We start from the raw sequence: 26,856 nt of genomic DNA, 5'->3' as shown, positions 1-26,856 counted from the left end.
TGTATATATATATATATATACAAATCTCGGTTGTTTGCTAATACGAGGAAGCTATATGATCGTATATGGTCTACTATCACCGACGCTTTATTATGCGAATGGGGTCAGAGCACTGGTTCATACTTGTCGTTGCATAGAAGTCGCAGATCTTTGTATACATAAGTAAAATGAACTAATATTCTTTTAAACGCAAAAAAAGATAACGGAAGGTCATATATTTATTTTCATAATATTTAAGGAGATAAGAGAGACATGATTTCCATCTCAGTGCGTCCAACGTGGTGCTGTAAATTAAGTAAAATTTTGCATAGTGCACTTACAAAACGAATACCCATTCTTTATTCTATATATATTCGCTCGTACTTTTGGTGTGTTGCAATAACACCGTTAAACGTTATACGATAAATTATAAATTATATTTCAACATTCTATGAATTTTAAATAGAACAACGACATCTGAATAGCAATTTTTTCAAATTTCAAACGCAGGAGATTGTTAACAGTATTCATAAATGTGCTATATTATCGCTAATACTATCCATCAATTCTCTGTAATTGCTTTGCTTCCTCGTTTGTTATGATGTGAATAACTTTTAGGTTGACGTATTTCTTCAAGTAATTATTCTGCAGGGATTTTATTTTCTGCGGGATCTTTTATTCGAGTCTTTTTTATGAGTTTAGGGTTGAAAGGTATTTAATTTTTTTATGGTATGGAGAAAAATGCACGATGTCTAAATTTATATATAAAAAATTCTATATTTTGTTTTTTTTTAATTTTATATTTATATTTGTCTCATAGTTATCTAATAACGTTTTTGTTTGTTCCATGTTTTTGTTTGAAGTCAGTTTTGTAAATGATCGTATGAAAGTACATAAGCTTTGAAAGCTTGAAAAATTAAATATTTATTTTTTAAAAATGGTTCACTTTCATGTCAGTGACATGACTTTCAGTGAACTTGTCATCGTACATAAAAATAATCGGGTCAACGAAAAGTGAACAAGGAAAATTTCATGTATACATTAATGTATTGTCCATTATCGTACTATCACCGTACTTGCCCACTTTACGTTTCTTTAGAAACAAAAAGTTGAATATTTAGAACAAGACGTAGCTGTGGGATGAAAACTAGTGACAAATATGTAACACATTTGCAAATGTACAAAACAGGAAGGGGACACGGCATACACAAATGAAGTCATCCGAGTAGTGCCATAACGAATGTAAAATGTTAACTTAAAACATAACATTTGATATTGGTCAATTCTTACTGTTTATTTCATTTTCATCTTACTATTATTATACTAGATAAGATCGTAATTCCTAGAATTTATAAATGAAATAGAATTTAAAGATTGTAAATATTTGATATAAATTTGTACATATGTTTTGATACGCAACTTAGGTCGACTGGTAGTGTGCATCACTAACTTGTAAAATTCCACCATTCGCTATCATATTCAAAGATTAGTGAAGCCTTTGGGAAGGAAATATGGATATTGACTCGTGAACACATTACTTCCACGCCACTTCACGTCGTGCAGTATTGTGGCATATTCTGTCACTCGTCTCACTCCAACTAAACAAAAATTTGTCACTGCAAAACCTCTAATATGCCGGAGTAACTGTCAAAAAAAACGAATGCGAAAAGAAGACGCAGAATACGACATATTACATTTTGGATGTTTTTCAAAGACATCCAAAGGAAACCTGTTAAGGTCCTCAGTGGAAATTATTGAAAGAAGCATGGAAAATTTCTCGTCCCTATCTTTAAATTAGGGTACGTTTACGAAACATTGAAATTGTGTATTTTTTAGACATTAGAGATTATTCCTTAAAATGGTCAACGATGAATTTTAACGCTAGGACTGAAGCCTGTTTAGAGCACTTTGATCTATAAAATTAGCTGTTGATGCAACATATTATACTACATTCTTAGGATCAAATTTATTGGTTGCAAGAATATAGTATGATATGTCGTGCTGTTGCACGCAACAAAATACAGTATGCATTGGTTCTAGCTTGAATTTAAACTGGAAATAGTGTATCATGGCGTGGACCAAGTGTGTTCCTGGCTTAACTGTTGCGCCATTGTGAAATACGTGTGTATGATAATTCTTTGCTGTGTATATATTAATATATAAGTAGTGAAGCAAAGATTATATGGTGTAGCATGTAAATAGAAGATCACTTGTATCTTTTAATTAATACGCAGCTTTCATCGAAAAACGTAACAGTATGAAGCGTTGATATCCCCTGTTCAAATATTTGCCAAAGGTTTCACAGTTTTAGCTCTCTCGGTTGCTGCTATTGCTTTTGCACAAGAAGGTCCTTTCGATGCTCCAATGAATTTTCATTCGTGTAATTATATTCTTTTCTTCGAAATAGTACAGTTCTTTAGAAAGTATTAATAATTTCACAATGCAGTAATAAGAATTGTTACTTTTCGATACATTTCGACATTTGTTCGTGTTTAGCTCAGTCTTGACATTTGAAGAGTAATTTTTATCAAACGATTGTTCTGTTTTCCCTAGGTTTCGATAAGCTTATCAGTTTCATAGTTAACGTGCTTTTAACTTTATCATGTTTAAAAATCGCATTAGGATTTCTTTTTAACAAAACGCTAGTAACTCTACTAGTTTTATTGTTTGATGTCGAGATATATGTTTTGTATGTTTTATGAGCAATAGGTATTATTAATTTTCTCAGCCATAGTGTTTTTGTACAGTATACATACTTTTGTGACAAGAGTGGATTTTCAGATGCAGTGTTTGCAATGTTGTTTCCTCATTGAATATATCTTCGTATTTTGTACAAAATGTAAACATGCATTTTCTGACAAGGCTCTGCATCACGGAATTTTAAGCGCTATATATATAGAGAAAGAGTTTACACGTATTATGTACGTGTATTTATATATTTTTCGTTTATTTAACAGTTTAATACGTTTTTATTAGACAACGTGGCACAAATTTTATTAATTTGACGATATACATATATGTAATTGTTGCCACAAATAATCTGATTTAAACGTTACTGTGACATTTGTAATATAGTTTCATTGAGACTATGAAGTCGTATCTGCAAACAGATTTTATGTGATTGTTATAAGCTCATATCTCCGTTTTCACTTTACGCAGTGAATTTTAAACTCTATATATATATAAGACATATATATATATATACATATATATATATATTTTGTAACTGTAATCTGTATATGAATGAATATACATATAATAATAGATAACAATAATATTGTATAGAAGAGAGATATTGAAATACATGAACAATGCTTTTAAACATTATTGTCTAACATCATTTTGTACCACTAAATTTATTACTTTGATTCTCCAATGATATTCATTTTTTATAAGAAGTTCTTTGCCTGTATTGTTTACAAAAAAAAAAGAAATGTTTTTAACATTATATTTAAATACTTGATAATCATAAACATTTAATTCAAATGTTGACATTTTTGTTTATCCTCATCTGATTTTTATTTTAAATATTATCTTATTTAGCTTCGATTTGTTCTGCTTATTATTTCAATATTATATTATGCGTGCCGAGTATTGAACGGTGATAAATATTAAGAGTAATATATCTCTTTTCTAACACATCTGTATTTTAAAATAGCAAAGTTCATAGTTTGAACTTGTTGAATAGTTTAACTAAAATTATGTTAATACTTTGTCTCTTTTGTTATGCTTTCGGTCCACAAAAGTACATTCATCATCTATGAATGTAGATATATCGTAAATTGAACTGGAAATGTTATTTTAAACACGTTTCACTTTATCTTATGCTTTGCATTAATTTCATTCGTATAACATAATAGAAAAAAATGTTTTATTATTGCTAAATATTATTGGTACTGTCACTGAATTTAGTTGGATTTATTAGTAAAGGCTTCATTATATGCTGCTAAGAAAGATTATGTGATATTGAACTTGTTAATGAATTTTAATAGTCATTCATATAGTATCAATAATATAAGAAGATATAATAAAATAATAGACAATCTGTTTTGTTGCACTTATCATTCCGAATATGACTTACTTCCGATTATTGCTTTTTGTGCATAAAATTCCCTGCATAAATATTAACATTTTTCAATTCATCTTTAAAACATATCCTTTGACCTATCCACATTTCTCCGAGTTAATTACTGGTAAATTTTATTTATAGAATACAACTTCATTGATATGTATGTGATTAAGTATGTGTCAGCGTGTAATGACAATCACATAATGGCAAGTAACTTAAAAAACAAAAAAAGACAGAAAACATCAAACAGAAAAGTGAAGATAATAGGACCAAAAAGGAATAACTATTCATTTTTCTTTGAAGATATAATTTTACATGAATCTATTTGTTTATGTAGAAAAGTAAAATATTATCGTGATCGACTGTTTTTACCATTTACTTTTATTTTATCTAAATTTTATTGCTATTGGTTAACAAATTTATTTAATTGTTATTACTTCAAGAAAAGCATGAAATGATGCTTAAAAGCATAAAAAGCAACGTGCACAATATTCTAATAAAATTACTTTACAATTGTGCTTTGATAAGAGAATTCTTACATTAAGTATATTAAAGTTATTGTTAGTACTAATTACCTACTGTAGTGAAGTGAATAATGCTATTAAGACTTAGATACGAATATCTACATTTCTATAGTCAACATTTTAGAAAAATTAACATAAAATGATTGTTGTAGATGGATGGAAATGGTTGGAGTTCTTTAGGCAGAATCTTGGCAGGACGTAAACCCGTATTTCTGTATCGTAATGTTAGACAGTGGAGGAAGAAAGCTGCAAGAATGATGTCAGCAACCATACCTAATGCTAATCATCCTGAGAAAGGAGCAGAGTAATTATTTTTTTCAACTTGTTTATAAATGTATCTAAATGTTTGTTTGTAAATGTATCTTGCTAATGACTTTCTTTCCTTCTAGATCAACCGACAAAGACAAAGCACTGGATCCTGTAGATGCACTTCTAAAACGACCTCCTGGTTTAAGATTAGCAGACTCCGGTGATACATCTGATATCATCAATTCCGATGAAACACAATGCAGATTTAATCCTAACAGTTACCAAATGCTTTATGTTGCTAGTAAGGAAGCATTCCTTTATAAACAAAATTCATTCAGCCGTGCCAGAGAGGTACGTCTCACGATTGTAACTTTTTATTTATTCTCAACGAAATTAAATAGATACTTATACTAGTATTTCTTATATGTAGTGTCATCCAGCTGTGACGAAACGTTTGAACTCAAAGTTCCATCAATGGCATGCGTCTTGGGCGTCCAAAAACGTGGCGGACATTCAGCATCGGTTATGTCAGGATTGGTTAATGGGACGTTACGAAAACTTAATCCCTCATAAGACACGAGTGATCACGGATAATGACCAAACTAGATCACCTTACCGACAATACAATCGTTATCGTGTAGAACGCTTGCAATCCGACCTTTTAACGGAACCATGTGTATAATCTTACATCTCTTATAATTTCTTTACTATTCTTTGAGAATATATAATTATTACCGAGAGCTCATTTCGATAATCTCGTATTCGCGGATACTTTCTGTTGATAATTAGTTAAGAGAGGTCTATTACGATTTGAGGGCAAAATGAAGACTGATTCTCGATCTACGTTTCACGCATGAACTACTAAGAATAAGAACGTCTTATTTTGTCAATGAAGTTCATCGTGAGCGGAGAAGGTATAGAAATGGTCGTTAAGAAACAAGGAACGAGGAGTATGAGAAATCGTCTATATATTGTGTACTACACTCATTGCATTCGAATTATACAAAATTTGGTTCGTTTACTGTACAGGTATGATTAATAAGATGCAAATGGAAATATCGCTGATTCCTTAAATTGTTATTTATCTAATACGGTTTGAAAAGTTTTTTGAATGTAAGATATTAAATTGATGAATTGAACGGAACATGATTGAAATGGGCGATGTTTCCAAATGTATTACGGACAAGCTTGTGATCAGGTAATGTAAGATATTTAAACGTAATGTTCTTTTCCGCGATAATTATTTTTCCATCACATTAGATAGAGATTCTTCAAGTAGGGTTTTATATAAGAGAGTAAAGTTAAAATAAAACTTTTGATACTTTAATCTTAAACGATTTAGAAAAACTATTCTATCTTAATATAACGGTCGTTTGTAAGTGCATTGCAGATTCAGCCAATTTTATTTCATTCAGTATTGTATTTTTATAGACTTACATGATCATCATCGAAATATTACATAACGTATAACACTTAAACGTATTCAAACTCAGGCATGTCCTATGTTTTATTATTGCAGGTATGTCCTCTTATTTATAGATAACTGTGGCAGTAATAAATTAAACGTTTAATAGAATGGATCAATATAAATTGGCTAAAACTGTTTCTTTAACTGATCAAAGGTCTTCAGAAGTCCTTTCGAGTAGCATCGGTACAATAGATTTCGTTGGTGTTTTTTAATTTTGGAAACTATTATACGAAATACTTTATATATATATATATATAAAAATATATATATATATATATGTAAAATATTTTCTGTTCAAAGTTTTTAATAACTTATTTCTCTTATTTTCTTACGGATGATATGATTACGATTCGAAGCCTCTCTTCTCTTAAACTTCATTATACATAAATGGTATGTATAAATACATGCTTGTATGTATGTAAGTGCTTGTATGTATGGGTGTACGATAATTGAGTGCATATGTATATATACACATATGAACTGGGATAAACATTAGGCCTTATTTTTTACCTGATCTTTAGGCTATTTGGTAAAAAAATTGTAAAATGAATATTATAGTAGTGTTCCTGTACAGTGCAAAGGTGATGACATTAAAGTGCGATGATAATTGACAAAAGTATTGATTCACCACGCACGAGGTACATGGCTCGAGTTGTAATTTTATGTTATTCTTATTATCTTAAGTATATATTTTTTACTGACTCACTTTTAATTGTATATCGCTATAAAAGATATATATATATCTATATATCTATATTTACATATACATATATATATACACACGAACCTGACAAAAATTCAATTTTTTATATTGTCGATATTTTCAATGTTAAATTCTCCTGTTTGTGAAACTACTGTAAAAAAACGAAGTAACTGAAGAGAAGTTCGTGCGTGGTAATAAAAGAAAATAATTCCCGTGTAATATTCAGACTGGAAGCAGTTGCTACATCCGAAAACACCAAACAATTTCGTTTCATTAAATCTGTCGACATCCAAGATATTCAGGCAAAGTAAGGTATGAAATAATATTGCCGGATAACAATGTATGCATAAAGCGGTTAAATACATTCTTATCCTAATAATATAGATTTCGTTGAAGTCTTGGCGTCTCCGTTTCTGCGTATAATTTTGAAAAAGATGCTGTTACACATACACATTTTTACACGCACATAAGTACACTGTGCCGCTCAGTTATGCAATATACTGTAGTTGTACATTAACATGTGTATCTTATCAAAAGCCGAAGAAAGAAACGAGAGACGCGGTCTTCCGATGCTCGACTATTTGTGACTATTAATAATAGTATATTTTACGAAGAAATTGCTAATTTTAAAAGTGTATGTCCGTGTATCAAAAGTGAATGTACAGGCAATTTTATTACTCGAGATAATAATTTAATGTTGATATATTTTGCACAAATCATTATTAATATTAATAAACCATTAATATTACGGTTGTTCTATTTTATTGATTTTGCGTTTTCAGGTCACAGTAAACGACTGATTGAGGTAGGTGAATGGTTGATGGAACAAGGAACGAAGACACAGAGAATACAACAATGTTTTCTGCAACATCACTTACTTTTATTAAAAATGATAACATCGATAATCGTTGTACAACTATAGATAATTTACCCCTCCTGTGTATTAAATATTAAGTGAAATACTGCATACGAATACATTGCCTGTACTATTTTCTACACGCTTCCTTAAAACCTCGATAGCATTTAGAATCTTATTGATTGTTCAAATTATTTATAGTAGAAATCAAGTGCAATTTTCAAGATGTTAGTGTTACACATTTTTAAAAAGTAGAAATTATTTCAATTAGTAAAATATATGAAAGAGAAAATGCAAAAACAAAAATTATGAATATAAACTACGTTTGTTTGGTAATGCAGATCATAACAATCAAAACTGCAAACGTGTAGAAAAACATTTCTATATAATCACTTTCCTATTTTACGGTTTCATGTATATCTAATGTAATGCAATTGGAAAATTTTTAAATCATAAAACATTTTATAATTATTGAAAAGCAATTGCAAAACGGTGTAGTATATCATTGAAACGTAAAACATTCGACTAAATATTAACTGGAGTAGGGACCTCTTTGGCCTTTGAATAAAAATTGTAGTATGATGTTATGTAATGAGTGAATGATATAGGTACATTACTATTGCTTTCAAGACGTTATAAATAATCGATTATGCTTCGAAAGAATTTCCTCCGTTAAGTACAAAATTGTGGATTGTGCCTTATCAAAATACTGTAACTAACTTTGCTACGTTTACACCATCTTGAGTAATTCTAAGGTGTATATTAACTTAAGGTAATTAATTGTCATTCAAGAATGAACTTCGACGACAAGGATCGTTATTTTTAATCCAAGTTTTCAGATTCGAATGTTATTCGGCGTATTTGCGTCGAAGTTCATTTGCTATCGATTATAGAAATCGTTCTTCGACAAGTGTTTTTGAAAATCGAATTAGACAGTCATCGTGTATCATGTAAGTGAACGATTCGTGGGTATTTGCAGAAATTAAATTTCGCGATAATTATGATTTTCTAAAGATACGAGTAGTGCGTATTTCTGTCAGGAATTTAAAATGCGATTTCCTATTTACTTATCGAAGCAGAATATCTTATGAATACGAATACGAATGTTTAAATTCTTATTAAAGATTTGATAGAAACTTGAATCCTTTCAGATTTCGTTTCATTTACTTATTTTATTCGCCTTTAAAATAATGAAGTAGCTAAACTTATACAAACGATTAAAATTTAAGCATAAAAGAGGTTACAAATTACCTTTTAATAAAAAGAATTAAGTCTAAAAAGATTATAATAAGCTAAATTCAAAACTTTTCTTGTATACGTTCATGAAAAAAAGTCTAACATGTCAGTCACTACTTGATTACTTTATAATGAATTGTATGTTAAATTTCTATTAACTTACGGGTTTGCTCCGTGCGTCTTGTTTATGTAGAACGACAGCAAATCAGTTCGCGATTAGTTTGTGTTATTCATTTTCCGATTGATTTCAGCGGAGTTGAAGTTCGAAAAGGTTCTATTCATGATTTGAACGATTTGAATAATCGCGCCTTACAGCGAGACTTTCGCTTGGTTGGCAACAATGTGTTGCTGCTCATTCGCCGAGTTAGTGTGGCGTCGTTCGAAGGCTGGCATTCTGATCTCAAGGTAAATCTTATAATTTTAATAAAACTTAACACTAAAAATTGATTAAAAACGATAGATAATAGGATTAAGCACGCTTCTACATCAAATTATGATTGAAATTCCCACTAATTAGTAAATAAAGACGTATATTAGAACAGAGTTAGGTGAGCTTCATTCTTCGTTCAGAATCAAAGTTTCCCAACTCTGATACAGAGTCAATTCGAGCATATATTTCACTCGTATGAATAGAAACAGACTTTTTCTTGTATTGGGTTATCGATATTCTACTTAAAACAATTGCTCAAAGTACATACGTGGTTTTCATAATTTTACTATCAACCGAGGAAGAAGAGCTACGCAAAAATACCAACGCAGTACGTGTATAAAATAGTTCTCAAAATTTAAGGACCATCATTTTTATCATATTTATTCCCGTATTTATCTAATTAGTCTATACGAATTCATTACTTTCTTTTCGCATGTTCATTCTGCAAAATAATTTTTGCTGGCAAATCTGTTACTATTCGAAGATGTTAATTAATTCTAATTTTGTAGAATTTCAGGGAAGTAAAATCTGCTCGAACTGGCTCTCTGTATAAGTCTTCAGATAAAATCAGATCAAACACAATCATTCTATGCCAAAATGATTCGTTCTGAAAGTCTCGCGCATGCGTTTCGAGGCCCCGGTACCCTTTGTCCGAACAACATCGCTCGATTTTCATTCGATCTGTGTCCTAATACTAAAAATTCGGTGAAAACTCTTAAATATAAACGAACGAATACCGATTCATTACTCCGAGAGCATATACTTAATTAACTTAACATAATAATTCTGGTCTTCGGGAAAGGTCGAGTCTAGATTGAAATACCGTCACGTGACTCGTGTTCGCGTGGCGCTGTTGTCGCGTAGGTTAAATTGTAGTCGAGTGCGAAATTTCGAAGCTTGTTCTTTACGAAAACGTTTTACGAGAAGAATTTTTCCAAAAATGTTGCAACACCTTGAAGAGGGTGGTTCGGGAGGTGATTTCAAACAACTTTTTCCTTAGTGAAAATGTTGTCCGAGGCTTCGTAGAGGAGATATTAACGGAAAACCCCGACCAATCAGAGTGCGAGTATGTCGGTTGAGCGTACGCTACGCGATAGACGGCCGCTCTCATACGCTACCGCGGCCGCTCCATCGGCATACTCGTGTTCTGATTGGTCAGTGTTTTCCGTTAATATCTCCTTAACGAAGCCTCGGACAACATTTTCGCCAAGGAAAAAGTTGTTTCAAATCACCTCCCGAACCACTCCTTTCAAGGTGTTGCAACATTTTTGGAACACCCTGTATATTAATGACTCAAGTTATTCGATATCAAAATATTAACCAAAAGGTAACTGAATCTATGCAAATTTCAATTGGTATTGACTTTCGGCAGAGATAGTTTTGGAGGGAACGCTGATCGACATCAATACTGTGTCAAGTAAGCATAGACACCGTTGTAAATGATCAAAAATCAATCGACATGTGTAATCGGTGAAAGTAATTACTTCGTAGTTGTGTTTGCAACTGATTATTCCATACCGATTCTTTTTGATACATTTACGATAGTATCGATGAAGCCTTGCAGTGTTGGTATCGATCAGTGTTCGCTGCAAAAATGCCGGTATGGAAAAAATGTTGGTAAGAATGAGAGAATTTTGATATTATGCGATGTTAGTATTCAGCGATAGTAATGTTTAGTATTGATGGTATTCGAAGGGTGTTAATACATCGTCACTAATCGTGATTCGTTGTTTAATAGGTTACATTTCCTGTTCGCCGGGATTACCGGCGCAGTGCACTGACTGTTTGCATCGTTATTGGCCATTTTTCCCGTAAACGAATGGCGCGAGGAGATGGTGGAAGAGGAAATATTTCGAGTGAAATACCGACCAATAAAGAGCGAGTAATCTCCGTTCCCGAGACCAGGAGGTAAGTAGGAATCGGTTCGTTCGACGGTGTGAGATATAGTTGCCAATGTCGCCATTGACGATGGGCGCGCGTTTTAACTGAGGTAATCCGAGTCCATATCGTAGGGCGAATCATAGTTTAATGTCGCTGTTACGTTTTGGCGGCAGTGATATACGTAAGCCCCCATCGACACGTTCTCCCCCGTCCGGACACATTTGTATGTCTCGTCTGGGCACTTGCACCTGAAATTAAAAAATACAGACGCGTTTAGAGTACATCCCTTTATTTTATTTCTTTAAACTCTTCACGCCCTTGGCCACATATGTGGACGTTTAGTTTTTTATGATTATAATTACTATCAGTAACGAGAAGAGCAACAATTTTATTCACTACAGAATGCCTCAACAAGAAGAGTAAAAGGGTAAACTTTACTTTGGGGGACCTAAAAGTGTTACATTTTTTTTGTATAATCCAGTGGATCTCGGCGAGTAGAATCCAACAATTTTTAATGAGAGGAATGTTATAGTATTTAAACTCCCTCTCCGGAAATATACACCCAAACCAACTCTGTTAATTCAAAATATAGAAGTTTTCAAAAATAGGTATAACAGTGTATTACATAATGTCAGCTACCTACAAGAATCTGTTTTACTGACAGGGTATGACTGCAAGGCAAATACGGCGTCGGTATTGTCGGACGCGAAATACGGTAAAAATACTTCTGAACTAGTGGAGTTCTCTCATTAAAACTGGTATTTTCTATTCGCTGAAATCTAACAATTTTACCAATTTTTGATCCCCCAAAGTAAAGTCTAGCCGAGTAAAAATTGCATCGTTTGGCTGCACTGATAACGTTATTTCCGATGTACAGTTAGAGATCAGTCTAAGATCTCGTCTCGATTGAAACCGGAAACGCAGAACGATCGTAAATCAATTTGAACAGTTGCTCCTTGAACGTAGAATGAAGAGATTAACGATTCGTAATGAACTTGTTGGTAAATGATAAACTATAAATTGCGCCTCTTTCCTTTACTAGTGGGGTTATTGCGTATAGCACAGTTGATTCATGAAGATCGGGTTTTATCTATCTTTCTTTGCTTACTCATGATAAATAATGGACATCGGGTGGCAAACGCTTACGCATATTCCTGATACGTTTTCAACACGTTTTGCGAGGGTCTGCTTAACGAACGTTTTATTAATGATTATCGATTAAACGTATGTGCGTGTACATGACGATGATAATGGACATTTATATCAAAACTGTCGATGTGTTGCTTGTAGTTTCAAGCAATTCGCGCCTATTTAGATCGTTGCAATTGTTACGTTTAAAAATGTAACGAAAACATTTGAAGCCTATTCTGAAACATTGTTTATCGATGTTTTAGATGTAGTATTATTTTTTTCTCCACATATATGATAAATTCCTTATATTTTACTCTATTATGTAAAGAGACAGCGTTTGTTTGTATGTACACAAACATTTTAAAAACTACTTAACCTACTGATACCAAATTTTACCTGTAGCTTCCTTGCTTTCTTTGGAGTAACATAGGCTATGTTATTTTAAGAAAAATGATAATTACATTCGCGTAAAAATACGTAAGAATATGGTGAGTGCTGAATGCTCTGAATACTTCCTAATTACTGTTCCCAACCGTTAGGTGGCTGCGCGTTCATGTCTACCCAAAAGAAAACTCGCAAAGTTTGCACAATATACATATACAAGTCCGTTTCTTCCGGTGAATCGTCTCATAAAAAAAAAAAAAAAAAACAACAAAAAATATTGCAATATTCCGAAGTTCTATAACTTGAACTTCATTACAATAAATCCAAATTCTACGATACTAGTGTTCATATAAAATTAATAGTAATTACTATATATAATCGTCTTATTACTTGCAATCGTTATTTCTTATAACGTTTCATAGATAAATACCGCAACGCGATGAAATTAATGATCGTTGCACTTGAAATTAATTTACACAACAGAATTGAAACAAACAAGAAATAATAAAAAGATAGTTAAGTTTCATGTACGCACGTAATTGAATATCGCATTGCGTATCGACCCCCTTTCTCACTGGGTTATCTCTCGAGAAATAAAAAAGCTCGAAAATTCGAAGTTCGGATTCGAAAGTGAAAACAATTTCAGTATATGTAATTTTCCGAATAAATTAATTTCACGATTATGAATTCAGTCGGATGACTTCTATTCATTCGAAAAGAAAGTACGCCTTGAGTATGAGCTAATGAGCAGAGATCAATGAGTGAAAGATAAGTAACACAGTTGATATAGGAACTTCATACGCGAATGGCACTTTTAACTCGAACGATTCAGATTTCTTGAAAGGAGAGCGACAGTGAGATATATTTCAGAGAAATTGTCGTATAATAAAGATATTTTTCATTTCCCTAATTCGCGTATGAACCAGTAATAGTGGAATCAAATTGAAAAAGCGCCTTGTCGATATTTGTACAATTTTACAATTTAGAATAAAGTAAATTGAGAAACGATATAAAAGTAGGACTAATTTCACTGTTATTATTCCGATGCAAAATTTGAATGTAATACCAAATAGTCAAGATAGAAGAATTTTACATCTCTAAGCAAAATAAGAACACACATTTCCATATTATTATTTAGATGAGCAAAATTTCATTGGTATCGTGATTAATTCGTCGTGATCCAATTGGACAATTATACAGACATTTATTTTTGTTCAGCATGGTCAATTTTGTTCTACAATCGGAACAAACAATTTCCAGGACAACATTCATTATTCGAAATTTTGATTTAGATAAGAATTTTGCTCACCTTCGCTACTTCTCCTTTGTCAAGTATAATATCGGTTGATACAGGAGGCTTGCTAACGCGCATACACTTTAGACGTCGTATACCATGAACAAAATAATCGGTAAAAATCCGGGTTTGGTGATAACGCGCAAAGCTCAATTACCGTCTCTGTTACTATATTCTCAGATACATACCGATACTCCTTATAATAGAACCTGAATCACATTCGATTTAATCTTTAAACACGAAACGCTCTAATTATTTCTTTTGTTTTCTAGCTACACAGGTGTAACGTCACTTACGTGTTTGGCATAAAGATCGTGGTCTGACGAGTTTGGGGATTATAAGCATTCCAGCCGCACGGGGTGTCATAGCAGTTGCGTTTAGAACTGTCCCTTCCGCTTTCTGTCGCCCTTTGGATCCTCAGGTTGTCTGGATAGGCGTCGTGGACGATACGACGAAGTTGCTCGGCAAACTCCTGCAAGCAACCAACCACGCGTTGTTTTAGCTTTCGCGTAGATAATTCTTTGGGAGATTAAAGAAAATCGAGTAACTCAATTAATTCAACGTTCTGTCGTAACGAAATTTTCATTGAACATTGAGAACTCTATTCCTAGACATTGGTTAGCGGTGATTAAATCTCAGTTTGCGATTTTCAGTCGTCGTTTTCTTATTCGAACTGCTGACTCGATCGTAGCTTAGTCTTTGGTCTCCGAGCGTACGAGAAAGCCACTTATCGTTGAAGATAAAATTTCATTCTGTAAGCACAATCGTAACGCGATTTTCCCTGCATTCAAATCTCACTCCGAAGCTTTCACTTCATTCATAAATATTCACTCGAATAAGTACTCCATATTTTACGCTAAGTTACTTAATATTTAAAGAGATACTATTAAGTTGTTACAGTTTGTGCAATTTTTTGAAATTGTGAAAGTTACTTTATATGCAAGTGTTACGTATCATATTGTAGCTTTTCGAAAGCTTTTTCATATTTAATTATTAGCTGCAGTAATTTATTGATCCTTTAATTTTTGTTCGTTTTAGTAGAATCATGGAAAATTTTGAGATTCGATTACTTTTACATCACTGTTGGAAGCAAGAGTTTAAAGCTACCAAAGCAGTAAAGAAAATATTATATTCAGTAGCTTTAAACTCTTGCTTCCAGCAGTGACGTAAAAGTACTCGAATTTCAAAATTTTTCATGGTTCTACTAAAACGAAACAAAATTAGTGTAGCTAATAATTAAATATGAAAGAGCTTTTTAAAAAACTACAAAATGATACACAACACTTGCGTATAAAGTAATTTTAATGACTTCAAAAATTGCACAAACTGTAACAACGTAGAAAACGCACGAACTTTTGGATCCCTGTAGTATAGTATTACGTAATGATTCGATATGACAATGATTATAGATTAAGAAAGATCGTTGCAGTTATGCTTTAAGAATAGTTTTAAATAATGAATCGAAATAGGTTAGATAAAATGTTCGTGTCGAGATTATGTGGAATTACGTGTAGTAATATTGCTCCATTTATTTTCATGACTAATATGTGGATCATGCTTCGAAATTGCTCTGAAACGAGGTTCCTTATAACTTAGCTTCTTCGAACGGACGAGTGCTAATGCGTAGGCCATGATGGATCGAGTCATGGTGAAATTTGTGCGATTATCTTTCAAGCGTCACGTACTAAATCATCGTCGCGGTAAAGGTCAGTGATATTGAATTCGCTTTTCGAAAATCGTTACTTTTCAAAGATCACCGATGACACTTTTGTAAATTTATTCTGCAGATTGATAAATGTAGCGATTTTTCCTAAACAATGTTCGAGAGCAATGCTACGTTATTATATTATTAAATAAAGCCTAAAGTATTGGAACTTTAAAGGAGAAAATGGGATTAAAGAAATATTTAACTTTACAGAGTTATTTTATATGGATAAGTGGAATCTAAGTGGACTAATCCATATGTTAGTTTTAGAATGAATAATTTGGTAATATTTGGACGTTAGATACAATTGAAAAGAATGCAAACCCGAGACCCTGTTCGCGTTTCTTCGAAATAGAGAAACACTGCTTTCGCTCAACTGTACGTTTCACCTTGAATTTATGTGTCCGTTTAAAAACAAAATACACGGACAGTGGGTCAATAACGGTTAGAAGGTCGATACAGAGTCAGTCGACATAACGTTTTTATAATATTCAAAATCAATTTTAACTACGCACGATCCATCCCTACAAAATTGAATAATACTTAGAAAAATAGAATTAGAACACATCACGAATTAGACACCAACTTATAGTAATTTATTCGCCACTTATGAACGATTAAATGTGGCATTTAATGAAATATTCAAGGAATATAATTTTATTAAGATTGAATTGCTAATTGATAATTTAGACTTGAAATTTGATTAAACAAAGAACATGTTCATTTTTCATTCGTTATTCGAAATCGTAGACTAGATAATAATTTCGCCCATCTCTGGTTTCTCCTCAGTAGAGAAACATTGCTTTCGCTCAACAGTGAGTTTCACCTAGAAGCCATTATTTGAGCTTTATAAAATACCGAAATCTGTACGGTCTGGAAAACTTGAATTATCAACGACAATAATTAATGTTCTCTGAACTTTAACGATATTTCATTCCATAAAAAGAGTAGTACGAATAATATAGTGCACGTAGATGCAAGAAAATGTGTATCATTAAAATATGATGGGATAAATTAAAGGAAATATATCCCATATTCTGTTTCAGAAAAACGCACCAGTTCTTTAATCAACCGTCGTTAGTGTTTAGATAATTAGATAGAGAGGAGCAATACAAGTTGCAACGACTCTTATTGCTGGTCTCTGTATAATTATTTTGATATTAACAATGGTTGATTAACGACCAACTGGTTCCTTCTGCCGCGAGAAAGGACATGGGATTTTTTCAGACTTTTGGATTATACCCGAAGGAGGCGGACGGTTGTAGACGCAACTTATCATCGTCGTCGAATAAATATTGGCTTGCCAGACCATACGAGGTCGGAGATATAATTAATTTTTTAGCCTTTATAACGAGGTTTAAATTAGACTAACCGCAGTCGTCTCGGTCGAAGTGATCCCTTCTTCGCGACTATACTCGTTTAATCGCATTTTCGAAGAGGTTGCTATGCCAGGGAGTAGTTGAATTTCTCGAGTAGAGTAAGAAAGTTTGCGCAGACCAAAGGGTAAAAATCAATCGCACCGGTACACCAGATTCGACCAACATGTTCGAACAAAGTTTATTGGAACGATAAACTATTTTTCTTCTATGCTCTATTACAAATAATTCTTTCCTTCCTAGCAATTTTCTAATGTTTACCCACGCTCGTCTAATCCAACCGATCTTCGTTCTCAACGATCAATCAATAACATCATCGTCAATACTTCATCAACCGTTCCATTTAAAATTATTTAACAACATAGAAGAAAACTCTCTACATTAGTATCAATTAATCTAGCTTGACATTAACTAACGCATTTTACTTCAAACAGAATCAACAGGGTTACTAAGTTCTGGTAGATGGATATTCGAGCCGAGAAGTCTACGAGTAGTTTCTCAGATAAAAGTATTATTAAATTAACAATAGCATTAGGAATCTCTTACCTCCGATTTGACAGCCGCGCTGTCGACGAAGTTCACGATGCAGAAGACAGCAAGTAACGTCACAACTAATTTCACCATTTTCGATGTCGTGCGGATTGCTGTCGACTCGATACTCGGTTCGAAGGATCCTAGGACAACGCGCTGAAGGACGAGAAAACGCAGCCTTTCCTCGTGAGTATCTTCTTCCACCAAGTGGTCTTCTCTCGTTTTCCTCGGTTGACACGTCTCCGTTATTTTCTTCTAGGGCAAGCCACCGTGTGTCGACGGTTACGGATGACTTCGGTCGTGGTGATCTTCGTGGAACGAAGGACACAAGAGATGTCTCGAACCTGAAGGCGGGATAGACCCGCGCAGTGGCTCGACCAGGAACGCGTGTTCAAGGATGACTCTCACGAGGACTCGCGAGCTGGTCAGTGGAAGTACCGCACGGTTAGGCCTGCGAATGGAATTCGAGCGAGTGGACGCGTGCTCCTATCGCCGTTTGAGCAATATACGAGGTTCTAGGTGGGTTTCGCGGATTCCACGTTCCTTCTTCCGACTTTATACATAGACTGACGCCTCGTATAGAATGAGGAGACTTTCGAGATGCCGGCAGTTTATATAGGCGAGCTAGCCGTTGCCGGGACGGGGGCGGGGACGTCGGAGGGGGTCTCCGCAAGAAGGAACGAGAGAGACCGAGAGAGAGAGAGCGCGAAGGAAACCACGATGTTGGGAAGGGAGATCAGAAGTTGCAATAATAATAACAACAGTATTGGAAATATGGTAGGACTTCGATTAGGGGGGAACATCACGGTAACGGGCCTGAAGGAACAGGCGTCTCTAGGAATTTTTTTCTAGCGAATAAACCGTTCCTTTTTCAAATTTTCTAACGTCGCTGTATTTCCATGTGTCCGTAAACGTTTTCAGATTTGTTGGTTCATGTACAAACAGAAAACGGGGCTATAAGGAGTCTAGCGAGGCATTTCTCTACGTAATATGGTTACAAATGACGTTTTCTGTACGAAAATCGATTTTAATCGAGTCTCGGTTAATTCTTCGGTTAGAGGTTCTATTATAACGAACTTTAAGTATCCTCTGACGTCCGCGTTTGTTTTTGGTATCGATTCGGCCATCGATCGCGTTCGAACGGTCGCTGATCGTCCGGTCGATGGCGATCGAGGGTAAATAGAGTAAATACCACTGCGAACATAGAATTGGGAATAAAAGAAAGCCTGAATTTTGCGATCGTTTTGGTGGTACTCGTAATTCCATAGAAATGAAACTAGGGAATTAATAATCCTGATGGATTGCAATTGGAAGGAGATTAGATTTTAGTTTATCGATACGAGTCCCTTCTGTATTATTTGGAACTAATATTAGCCTAATTTATTTATCGAATGTTTCGACACCTAATTTATGTCTATCTCAGTACATTTTATTTTTCTTCTTCGTCGCATGTCAGGTTCATATACGAAATCATTCTTGCAAAGTTTAAAGAACCGAGTTCTGTATATATACATAAACTAATATACATTATAGGATTACATTCGTGATACACATTATCAGAGAATCACGTCAACGACGAGTCAAGTGGTCATGCACAGACAAATATTACTAGTAGTGGTGATTGTTAAATAATAATTTGTAGATAGATAAATAGATATCTATTTATTTCAGTATATAAATATTAATTACAAATGCTTGCACATGTGGAACTAAAAATAATAGATCTAGCAAGAAGAACAGCACGCAGTTAACTATATACAAATAGTACATATAGTTGAAGTTGATAGTTTCTAAACCAAAAATGATTAATCAAAGAGGTAGAAAAGTTTCAATTTTTAAATTGTTCATCCTGAAATGTTTATATTTATTCACATCAAATTGAAAAAAAGGGAGTATTCTTATCAACTTTTTGAGTAAAGGTGAACGCCGTATTGTCTGACACCTGGAATGTTTATGAAAACATAATTTATCCACACGGAACAAAATTCTTGATATCGAACGGAGTATTTGAAAATTCTCTAATTCTCTCGCGACGAGATAAGCGTGAGAGAACGTTCCTGACAATTCCGATAAGGTCGGAGACCAATGTTATGGTAATTTACGTTTCCTATTTGAAAATATTTTGAAACCGCGAACGTATGTACTTCGTTAGCAGTGGTAATACTGGCAATCGTGTGCGGTAGTCTAGTCCGTTTTCCTCTTGTTATCGGATAAACAATTTTGCGCGACATAACTTTCGCGACAGTTTCATATTACAAAATATTCGTTCTGCTACGTCTGTTGGATTATTGACGTATTTACTGGACGTAACGGATTAGTCACGCGGCTGAAAGTCGTGCCGCCAAAATATTTTGCTGCTTCTTACGTTTCACGAGAACGACCTTTACATCGAAATGTTCGTTTATTCGTGTAATGTGCAAAAAAAAACTTGTCATTAGCTAAGACAACACAGTAGTCGTTAACCGTCGTGCCAGTTTCAAGTACTTTTGAATATAATTCCCTTGAATTATAATCGTTCACATTTCTAAACGAATCTCTTTATTTCAGGACGAAATACATGCCCAGGAATTTAATTCAGATATCTAGTATAATAAGAGGAAGTATTAACACTTTGGTAGTACTGCATTCAATTGTAAGATTTATTTGATTAATAAGAAGGGATGAAGAAATGAGGTTTAGATAAATAGATACATATATTAGAACATTTAGATATCTAGTATAATAAGAGGAAGTATTAAGACTTTGTTAATACTGTATTCAATTGTAAGATTTATTTGATCAAAAAGACGGGATCAGGAAATGATATATATATATATATATATTATTATTATTATTGTTGTAAATGTAAATGTAGCTACAGTACGAGTTTAGCGAACTCGAGGTATCCGAGCTATAGGGGCAGGGGGGAGCAATGGGTTATAATTTATATTATCATTTAATATAAGGTGTTATAGCCAAATTATACGACTTCGCTCTTTTATAAATAATTCACTCGCTCACTGTTTAGATTCCTCTTAAAACTACCAAGGAGTTTCAAATAATGTATACTAGTTTAGAAACAAATGCCTCGAGTATCCAACAAGGCTCATTGTACAACCACTATGGATTTAGAGCGTTCTAGAGCAACAGAACCCTCACACAACGCATAGATACTCAAAATGCAGATTTCCTCAATTTTCCAATTTTTAATCAGACTTTGATCTTCAGTTTGTCAGTACAGAACATGGAATCTGGAGGGATCGATCTTTACCAGAATTCCGTGACCTATGCAGCGGTCATAATCACTCAACAAAGCAACGCAATCCTCGCACGATACATAGAGACTCAATATGCAGATCGCTGAAATTTTCCAACTTTTAATCAGACCTTGATCACCTGCTTTTGACTTTAGTTAAAAGTTATCGACTTTTGCGTGAAGTTCGTGATCCATCCAACGATCGTAATCACTAGACTTCGGATCTTTATGCATTTATAGAAAATTTGAATGTGCAAGAATATAAAAAAGATTGAAAGTAAAGTTTATATTATAATACTTGCAAAACAAAATGAATTCGTATTTAGGTTGAATTTTTGTAGCCACGCAAAGATTTCATTTTGCATAAAGATCACTCAACAAAGCAACGCGAGCCCCGCTCAATGCCTGCAAAATCAAGTTCCACTTCGTCTAGATCTCTCCATATCTAATCGTCTTTGATCTCCACTTTGATCCCCAGCTTTCGCGCGTCGTAGAATTTAAAGTTACCGAGTTTAGCGCGAGTTCCGCGATCTATGCGCAGCGATCGTAGCGGGCCGATCGCGATCGGTGTTTACTCGTTGCGCGCAGGGTCGCCCACGGGCATTTTAGTTCGTCGACAGATAAGCGCACGTGAGTGTCGTGCGAGTCAGAATGTGCAGAGGCTTGACGGGGGCCCGTCAGCACCTCGACCAATGGCACGCAGCTCTAAACGTGACGTCCGGATCGCCTCATGCGTCGGAGAAGGATGATCTATCGAGTCTCATTGACTTGCTCCGCTCCGATCGCGAACGTCGATTTCGCGGCGCGTAAAACGGGGCAAAACATTTCCCGCGCTTCCTCTCCCAGCGACGGAGGCTTCCTGGTATCAATGAGACGCAGTTGCGATCTTCAATGAAAATTCGTTTGTCGCAATCGTGTTTTCGCGTCGGTCACGATTCCTCGAATCGTGTTTCTTTTCTTATCCAGAATGGCGCCACGCGGTTGCTTTCGAGACTAAATCGTCCGCGTGATAATTTCTTTTTTATGGTCATTTATCCAACGACGCTTTCATATTTGCTAGTCATATGTTGTTAACGACTCCATTTGCTGCATCGATGCATAGAAATGTACGTAGAAGACGATGAGGTCCCTTACTTTTGATATTAACTGTATCGTCTATATTTTTAACACATTTCCCGACGCAGTCAGGAGCAACTACGCATTAGTGATCGTACGATCGATCTAGGTCCGTAATGATGTAATGTAAAAGTCTTTCGTCTTAAATTTTCGAGTCTGTAAGGCCTGACAAATGAAATCCGATACAGGAGGATAGGATTTGCATTTTAAATAAATATAGAGTTTAGATTTTAGTACGCAGACAATCCTTAACACGTTTACTCCCAGACAAATATTCTTGAATATTTCTACCAGGATTGAATATTATTTAGACTATTGAAAAGTACATAATCAAATATTTATCGTGCTATTTATTTTCATAACTTCATCAATCTTCCTGAATTTCATTTGAATTCGTTTCCTTTGTTGAGCAACTTCCAGAATTATTTGAAGGACAACTTTGGTTTTTTAAATAGAGTAGTACATTTTTTATACAAAGGTATGGTAGAGTATCGAATTCTGAATAAAAAAGTATGGACCTTCGTTCGCCTTAAACGTAATAGGTAACGAGTAATTTCACTTCATTACTTGAACATTTTCTTCATGTATCGTGCAAAAATTCTACAAGTACGATATCAACAGTAAAAATAGAAATTCATCGCGTCTCTTATTCACAGTTGCTGCAATCCTATGAATTTTCTAAATCTGGACAGTTTACATTCATCTAACGCGATTCTCCAATTATGCGTTCGAGATCTAAGTTTGATCATCTAACCCTTAGAAACACGAGGATCTCTTTTCAATCTCTGTCGCACATCGTCACTTTCAAAAGAATCATCAGCGGTCATCGAGTCGATTGAGTTTCTCCATAGAGGCGTGAGCAAGGTCGTCGAATCCGCACGGTAATGATTTTTATTTGATTGGTAATCGATTTACTCGACCTTGGTAACGCTATCGACCTGGCTGCTAATTCGGCTGGAATAGATAACTGCTCGTCCTTTGGATTCCGCAATGCCCGATCCGCGAAACTTGCTATAGTGCACAGAAATGCGAGGAGGGCTCGAGTAACGTCACGTCAGCTTATTATGTTGTTGCTTCGAACAATCGTATTTTTATCTAAAAGGACACCGATGATATTTTTCTATTTGTATGGATCAAGGATTATTATCGAGCAGAATATCAAATAATATAAATTATAATATAAATTAATTATAATATAATATAAATTCAAATTAAAACTCTTCAAATTCTTTCGAGAGCAACGAAATGCGACGGAAATTGAAAAAGAGATCCTCGTGCTTCGGAACAACGTCAATTCTAAGGGACTCGCGTTAGACGAATATAAAGCGTCCAGACTTTGAAAATTCATAGGATTGCAGCAACTGTGAATAAGAGACGCGATGAATTTCTATTTTTACTGTTGATATCGTACTTCTAGAATTTCTGTACAATATTTTAACTGAAAATTATATTAATGCACACAAATAGAAAAATATACTAGCATCGATGTCCTTACAGAGAAAAATACGATTTTTCGAAGCAAAACAAGTAGACTGCGGATTTTTATGCAAAATAAAATCTTTGCAAACGTATCTACACGAATGGAACTTAGATAAGAATTCATTTTACCCTGCAAATATTATGATACAAACTTTACTTTCAATATCTTTTTATATTATTGTATACTGTGTGCATTTTGATTCGAATTTCCTATAAATGCATAAAAATCCGCAGTTTAGTTATAACATATAATAATCTTTTGCCATTGTACGTATGTTATGACTATTTTCTTCTTCAAGGCTCCATTAAAAATCTTCAAACTCCCATTGAGAATTGGTTAATAAACTTAGTCATGGAAGTTCTCATACCTCTCGTTGTGACCATCAGTGGTTCTGATTTTCGATTATAGTGCAATAATGTATTTATATCATCGGTATAGTTCATTACTTTTCTATAATGGTTGTTCGGATGAATCTTGTTAGATCGAAAGGGAAGAAGATAGGGAGCTGGTCAACATTAGCTTTTTCTCCCAAATTGCGTTATTATTGGCTTGATTCACCATCAGCGAAATGTTATATTTTGTTATAAATGTTATAATGTTATAAACGATATATTTCCAGCAGAAGCGGTCAGTAACACGTAGCTCGAGCGTTTCCATTGAAAATAAATAGTGTAATATTCCTTTGGCTGATCGTCAGCCACCGACTAAATGTATAATGTAAATCAAACGTTACCGCCTCTCTAACGTCCTTTTTCTCTGTTTATATTTTAGGGGAATCCCAGCTCCGCAGCTTTTCCTCCCTCGTCGTGTGCTGGTAGGAAGCTTCACAATCGAAACAATTAGTAACTCGTTCGGTACGCGCGTGACGTTTCGGTTTTGCAGACTGCCAATATAAGAGGTTGCGTATTCCGAGAAGCAAATCAGGCGAGTTCATACGAGTAGTTACGTAACGAGGCCGTGTGATTCCGTTTAGAATTTTTATGGCTTAAATGAGATATAATTGTACAAAAGGAGTTACGTGCGATCGCCGTGCGTACGACCCACTAAACCTGTGTGGTCTCGAGCGGTCCAGTTTTTTCTTGTACCTCATTTCGCCCCCGTGCAATTGCGGCTTCAAGTCATCTGGATTTTCCGATGGCAATAGGCCACCCACCAGCTTCGTTGAACCTTCGATTTAACTCTTTCCTTTGCAAATCTATTTCCTGTGCGTCACTATATCCTCATTTATTTATTTTTATAATTAAGAGGTCGAAATCCACCCTTGTACACAATTTTCCAATGGCAATGGCTCACTAGCTTCGTGAAATCTTCGATTTTACTCTTTCCTTTGCAAATCTATTTCCTCTGCGTCACTATATCCTACTCATCTATGTATTTTTATAACTAAGAGCTCGAAATCCACTCTTGTACACAATTTGATTACGATACAGTAATCCTACAATTGAAACGTGATACTTTCCAATCCAAAAGGTCCAAATTATTGGAATCGATGTCAACAATTATTTCAACGTTCAAAGTCACGTGGGATAGTGAACAACAATCACATGTAAAATTCAATCGGAGGGAAATGCCTGTGCACGCGCATCGTCAATGGACGGCGTGCACAAAAACTGATTACGTGACAGTGATTGCGTACCAGAGCCGAGTACCGGGAATTTAACGGCTGCTGGTTATCGAGGGTCCCTAACGACGTCAACATCATCCACGAAGATCAGAGAATTCGTCGAAAAAGACCCACCATGATCCGTGGATGATTAGGGAGAACTCTTCAACATTCCGTCGAGCGATCTGGGTTAGGTCAAGGGAGGAAACGGTTCAGCGCCAGTAGAAATTACCGTCGATGATGCGATCTCTTCATGATCTGCTGCGCATCATTCAAAGCACAGGGCTTTGCTTATTCGAACAAAGTTTCACTGAATCTCCGACTTACCGCTGAATTTCAAGCGCCAGGGACAAGGGATACAGGAATTGAGCGGGGGTTTTCAAAAGGGGATTCAGGATTTCTTAAGACGTTTTATGAAAACACAAATGGTTTGGAATATGTCTTTTTTTCTTAGTTGACGTGACAACTAAAAATGAAAGATGACATTATTTAACTCTTTAAAGTTAGGGGGATAAAAAACTATCTCACCTTTTGCTTAGCTTTACTATTTTATTTAGTTTTCATTCATGTGGTATACAAGTCGAAATGCTTTAACAAGTTGTTGACACTATTTTTCTGTGCAGTTTGAATTTTCTTTTTCTTTTATAATCGTGTGCCTCGAAGAGTTAACCCTTTCAGACTTGGCGTCCACAATTGAGGACACAAAATTAACAAAATATATTTATATACTAAAACCATTAAGTTTATATTTGAGAACTTAAAAATGAAATTAAGATAATAATTCAGGTCTGAAACGTTCAAGTATCCCCTACAACTCATCTGTGTTTTCAAAACAAAATCCTGAAGTTCCTTTCAGAAAACCTTTATCAGATTTAAACATTAGTTCTCCATGTAAGGAGCATACGATAGAAAATTTGGATAGACAATTTGGAAAGTTTTCCGGTGATCTGTCGGCTCGCAACAGTAACCGGACGCGCGCGACTCTCAGAAGAAAAAAGAAAGAACCAAACGGGGGTAGAAGTCGACGGAACTACGCACAAGAAGCGGTGTTATCTTGTTAGATAACAAGTGATTAATTTCGACACGCCGGTCATTAATTAAACGTCGAAGCAGTGCGTGTGCCATGTTCTTGAAAAAGCGCGCCACTTGGGTTGATAAGTTGCCGATAAAGAGGCGCGCGGATAACGCGAAGTTAAGGAGATCGACGCGCGTCGTACCGCACGCTAAACAAAGATTATGCGAGAGAATGAATTCGAGTCCGTCGCACAATTTAAGCAACGGCTGACGCAAGTGAATGGTTTCGCTGGTCATCGAGCTAACCCGCTCGAAAATTGCTGCGTGCGAGGGACAGCTAGCGCTTCGACTACCGGTCTATTTAGAAACACTCTTCGTTTTATTGTTAGGAGGAGATTTCTGCATTAGTATATATCAGAACTTGTTAAACTTTTTTCATTCACCACCCATTTTATGATTGTCATTCTTTTCGCGACCCAAAAAGTACAGAATAAAGATATGTACCTATTTTTTGATGATTTATTGATTAGGAAACAATATTTTTTCACACACACACACACACACACACACACACACACACACACACACACAC

The 26,856-nt window shown here is 34.8% G+C and overlaps 2 protein-coding genes and 1 long non-coding RNA gene across 6 annotated transcripts in view; 2 read left to right on the top strand and 1 right to left on the bottom strand.

Moving 5' to 3' along the window:
• The window catches only part of LOC128878698 (paired amphipathic helix protein Sin3a), an 18,301-nt gene extending 10,161 nt beyond the window's left edge, over positions 1–8,140 (top strand). For all 3 annotated transcript variants that reach the window (XM_054127121.1, XM_054127122.1, XM_054127120.1), the window contains exons 16-18: positions 4,725–4,876; positions 4,962–5,172; positions 5,252–8,140. In XM_054127121.1, the coding sequence (XP_053983096.1) occupies positions 4,725–4,876; positions 4,962–5,172; positions 5,252–5,503 (615 nt within the window). In that variant the 3' untranslated portion in view covers positions 5,504–8,140. The remainder of the gene's footprint in view (positions 1–4,724; positions 4,877–4,961; positions 5,173–5,251) is intronic.
• Positions 7,851–18,411, bottom strand: LOC128878703 (uncharacterized). 2 transcript variants are annotated; one of them, XM_054127137.1, is made up of 3 exons: positions 17,832–18,409; positions 14,501–14,676; positions 7,851–11,643 (listed from the first exon to the last, which is right to left on the bottom strand). In XM_054127137.1, the coding sequence occupies exons 1-3, from the start codon at positions 17,907–17,909 to the stop codon at positions 11,496–11,498; spliced, it is 402 nt and encodes a 133-aa protein (XP_053983112.1). In that variant the 5' UTR covers positions 17,910–18,409; the 3' UTR covers positions 7,851–11,495. The 2 variants fall into 2 exon arrangements, with proteins under 2 accessions (XP_053983112.1, XP_053983113.1); XM_054127138.1 differs by lacking the exon at positions 7,851–11,643 and adding an exon at positions 14,220–14,413 and having other exon boundaries at positions 17,832–18,411.
• Positions 18,412–24,314: 5,903 nt separating this feature from the next.
• LOC128878117 (uncharacterized) lies at positions 24,315–26,771 on the top strand. Its single transcript, XR_008457346.1, has 2 exons — positions 24,315–24,894; positions 25,038–26,771. It is a non-coding gene; the product is annotated as an uncharacterized LOC128878117 (long non-coding RNA).
• Positions 26,772–26,856: the final 85 nt, after the last annotated feature.

This window comes from Hylaeus volcanicus, chromosome 6, assembly GCF_026283585.1.
Source record: "Hylaeus volcanicus isolate JK05 chromosome 6, UHH_iyHylVolc1.0_haploid, whole genome shotgun sequence".
Lineage (NCBI taxonomy): Eukaryota > Metazoa > Arthropoda > Insecta > Hymenoptera > Colletidae > Hylaeus > Hylaeus volcanicus.
The sequence above is the reverse complement of the archived record's forward strand: the minus strand, read 5'-3'. Positions and strand labels throughout refer to the sequence as shown.

Coding starts and splice junctions, on each gene's coding strand:
- LOC128878703 (XM_054127137.1), bottom strand. CDS start 17,909: ATGGTGAAATTAGTTGTGACGTTACTTGCTGTCTTCTGCATCGTGAAC. Junction 14,677..17,831: donor GCGCGGCTGTCAAATCGGAG/GTAAGAGATTCC, acceptor GGTTGCTTGCAG/GAGTTTGCCGAGCAACTTCG. Junction 11,644..14,500: donor ACGATCTTTATGCCAAACAC/GTAAGTGACGTT, acceptor TTTTAATTTCAG/GTGCAAGTGCCCAGACGAGA.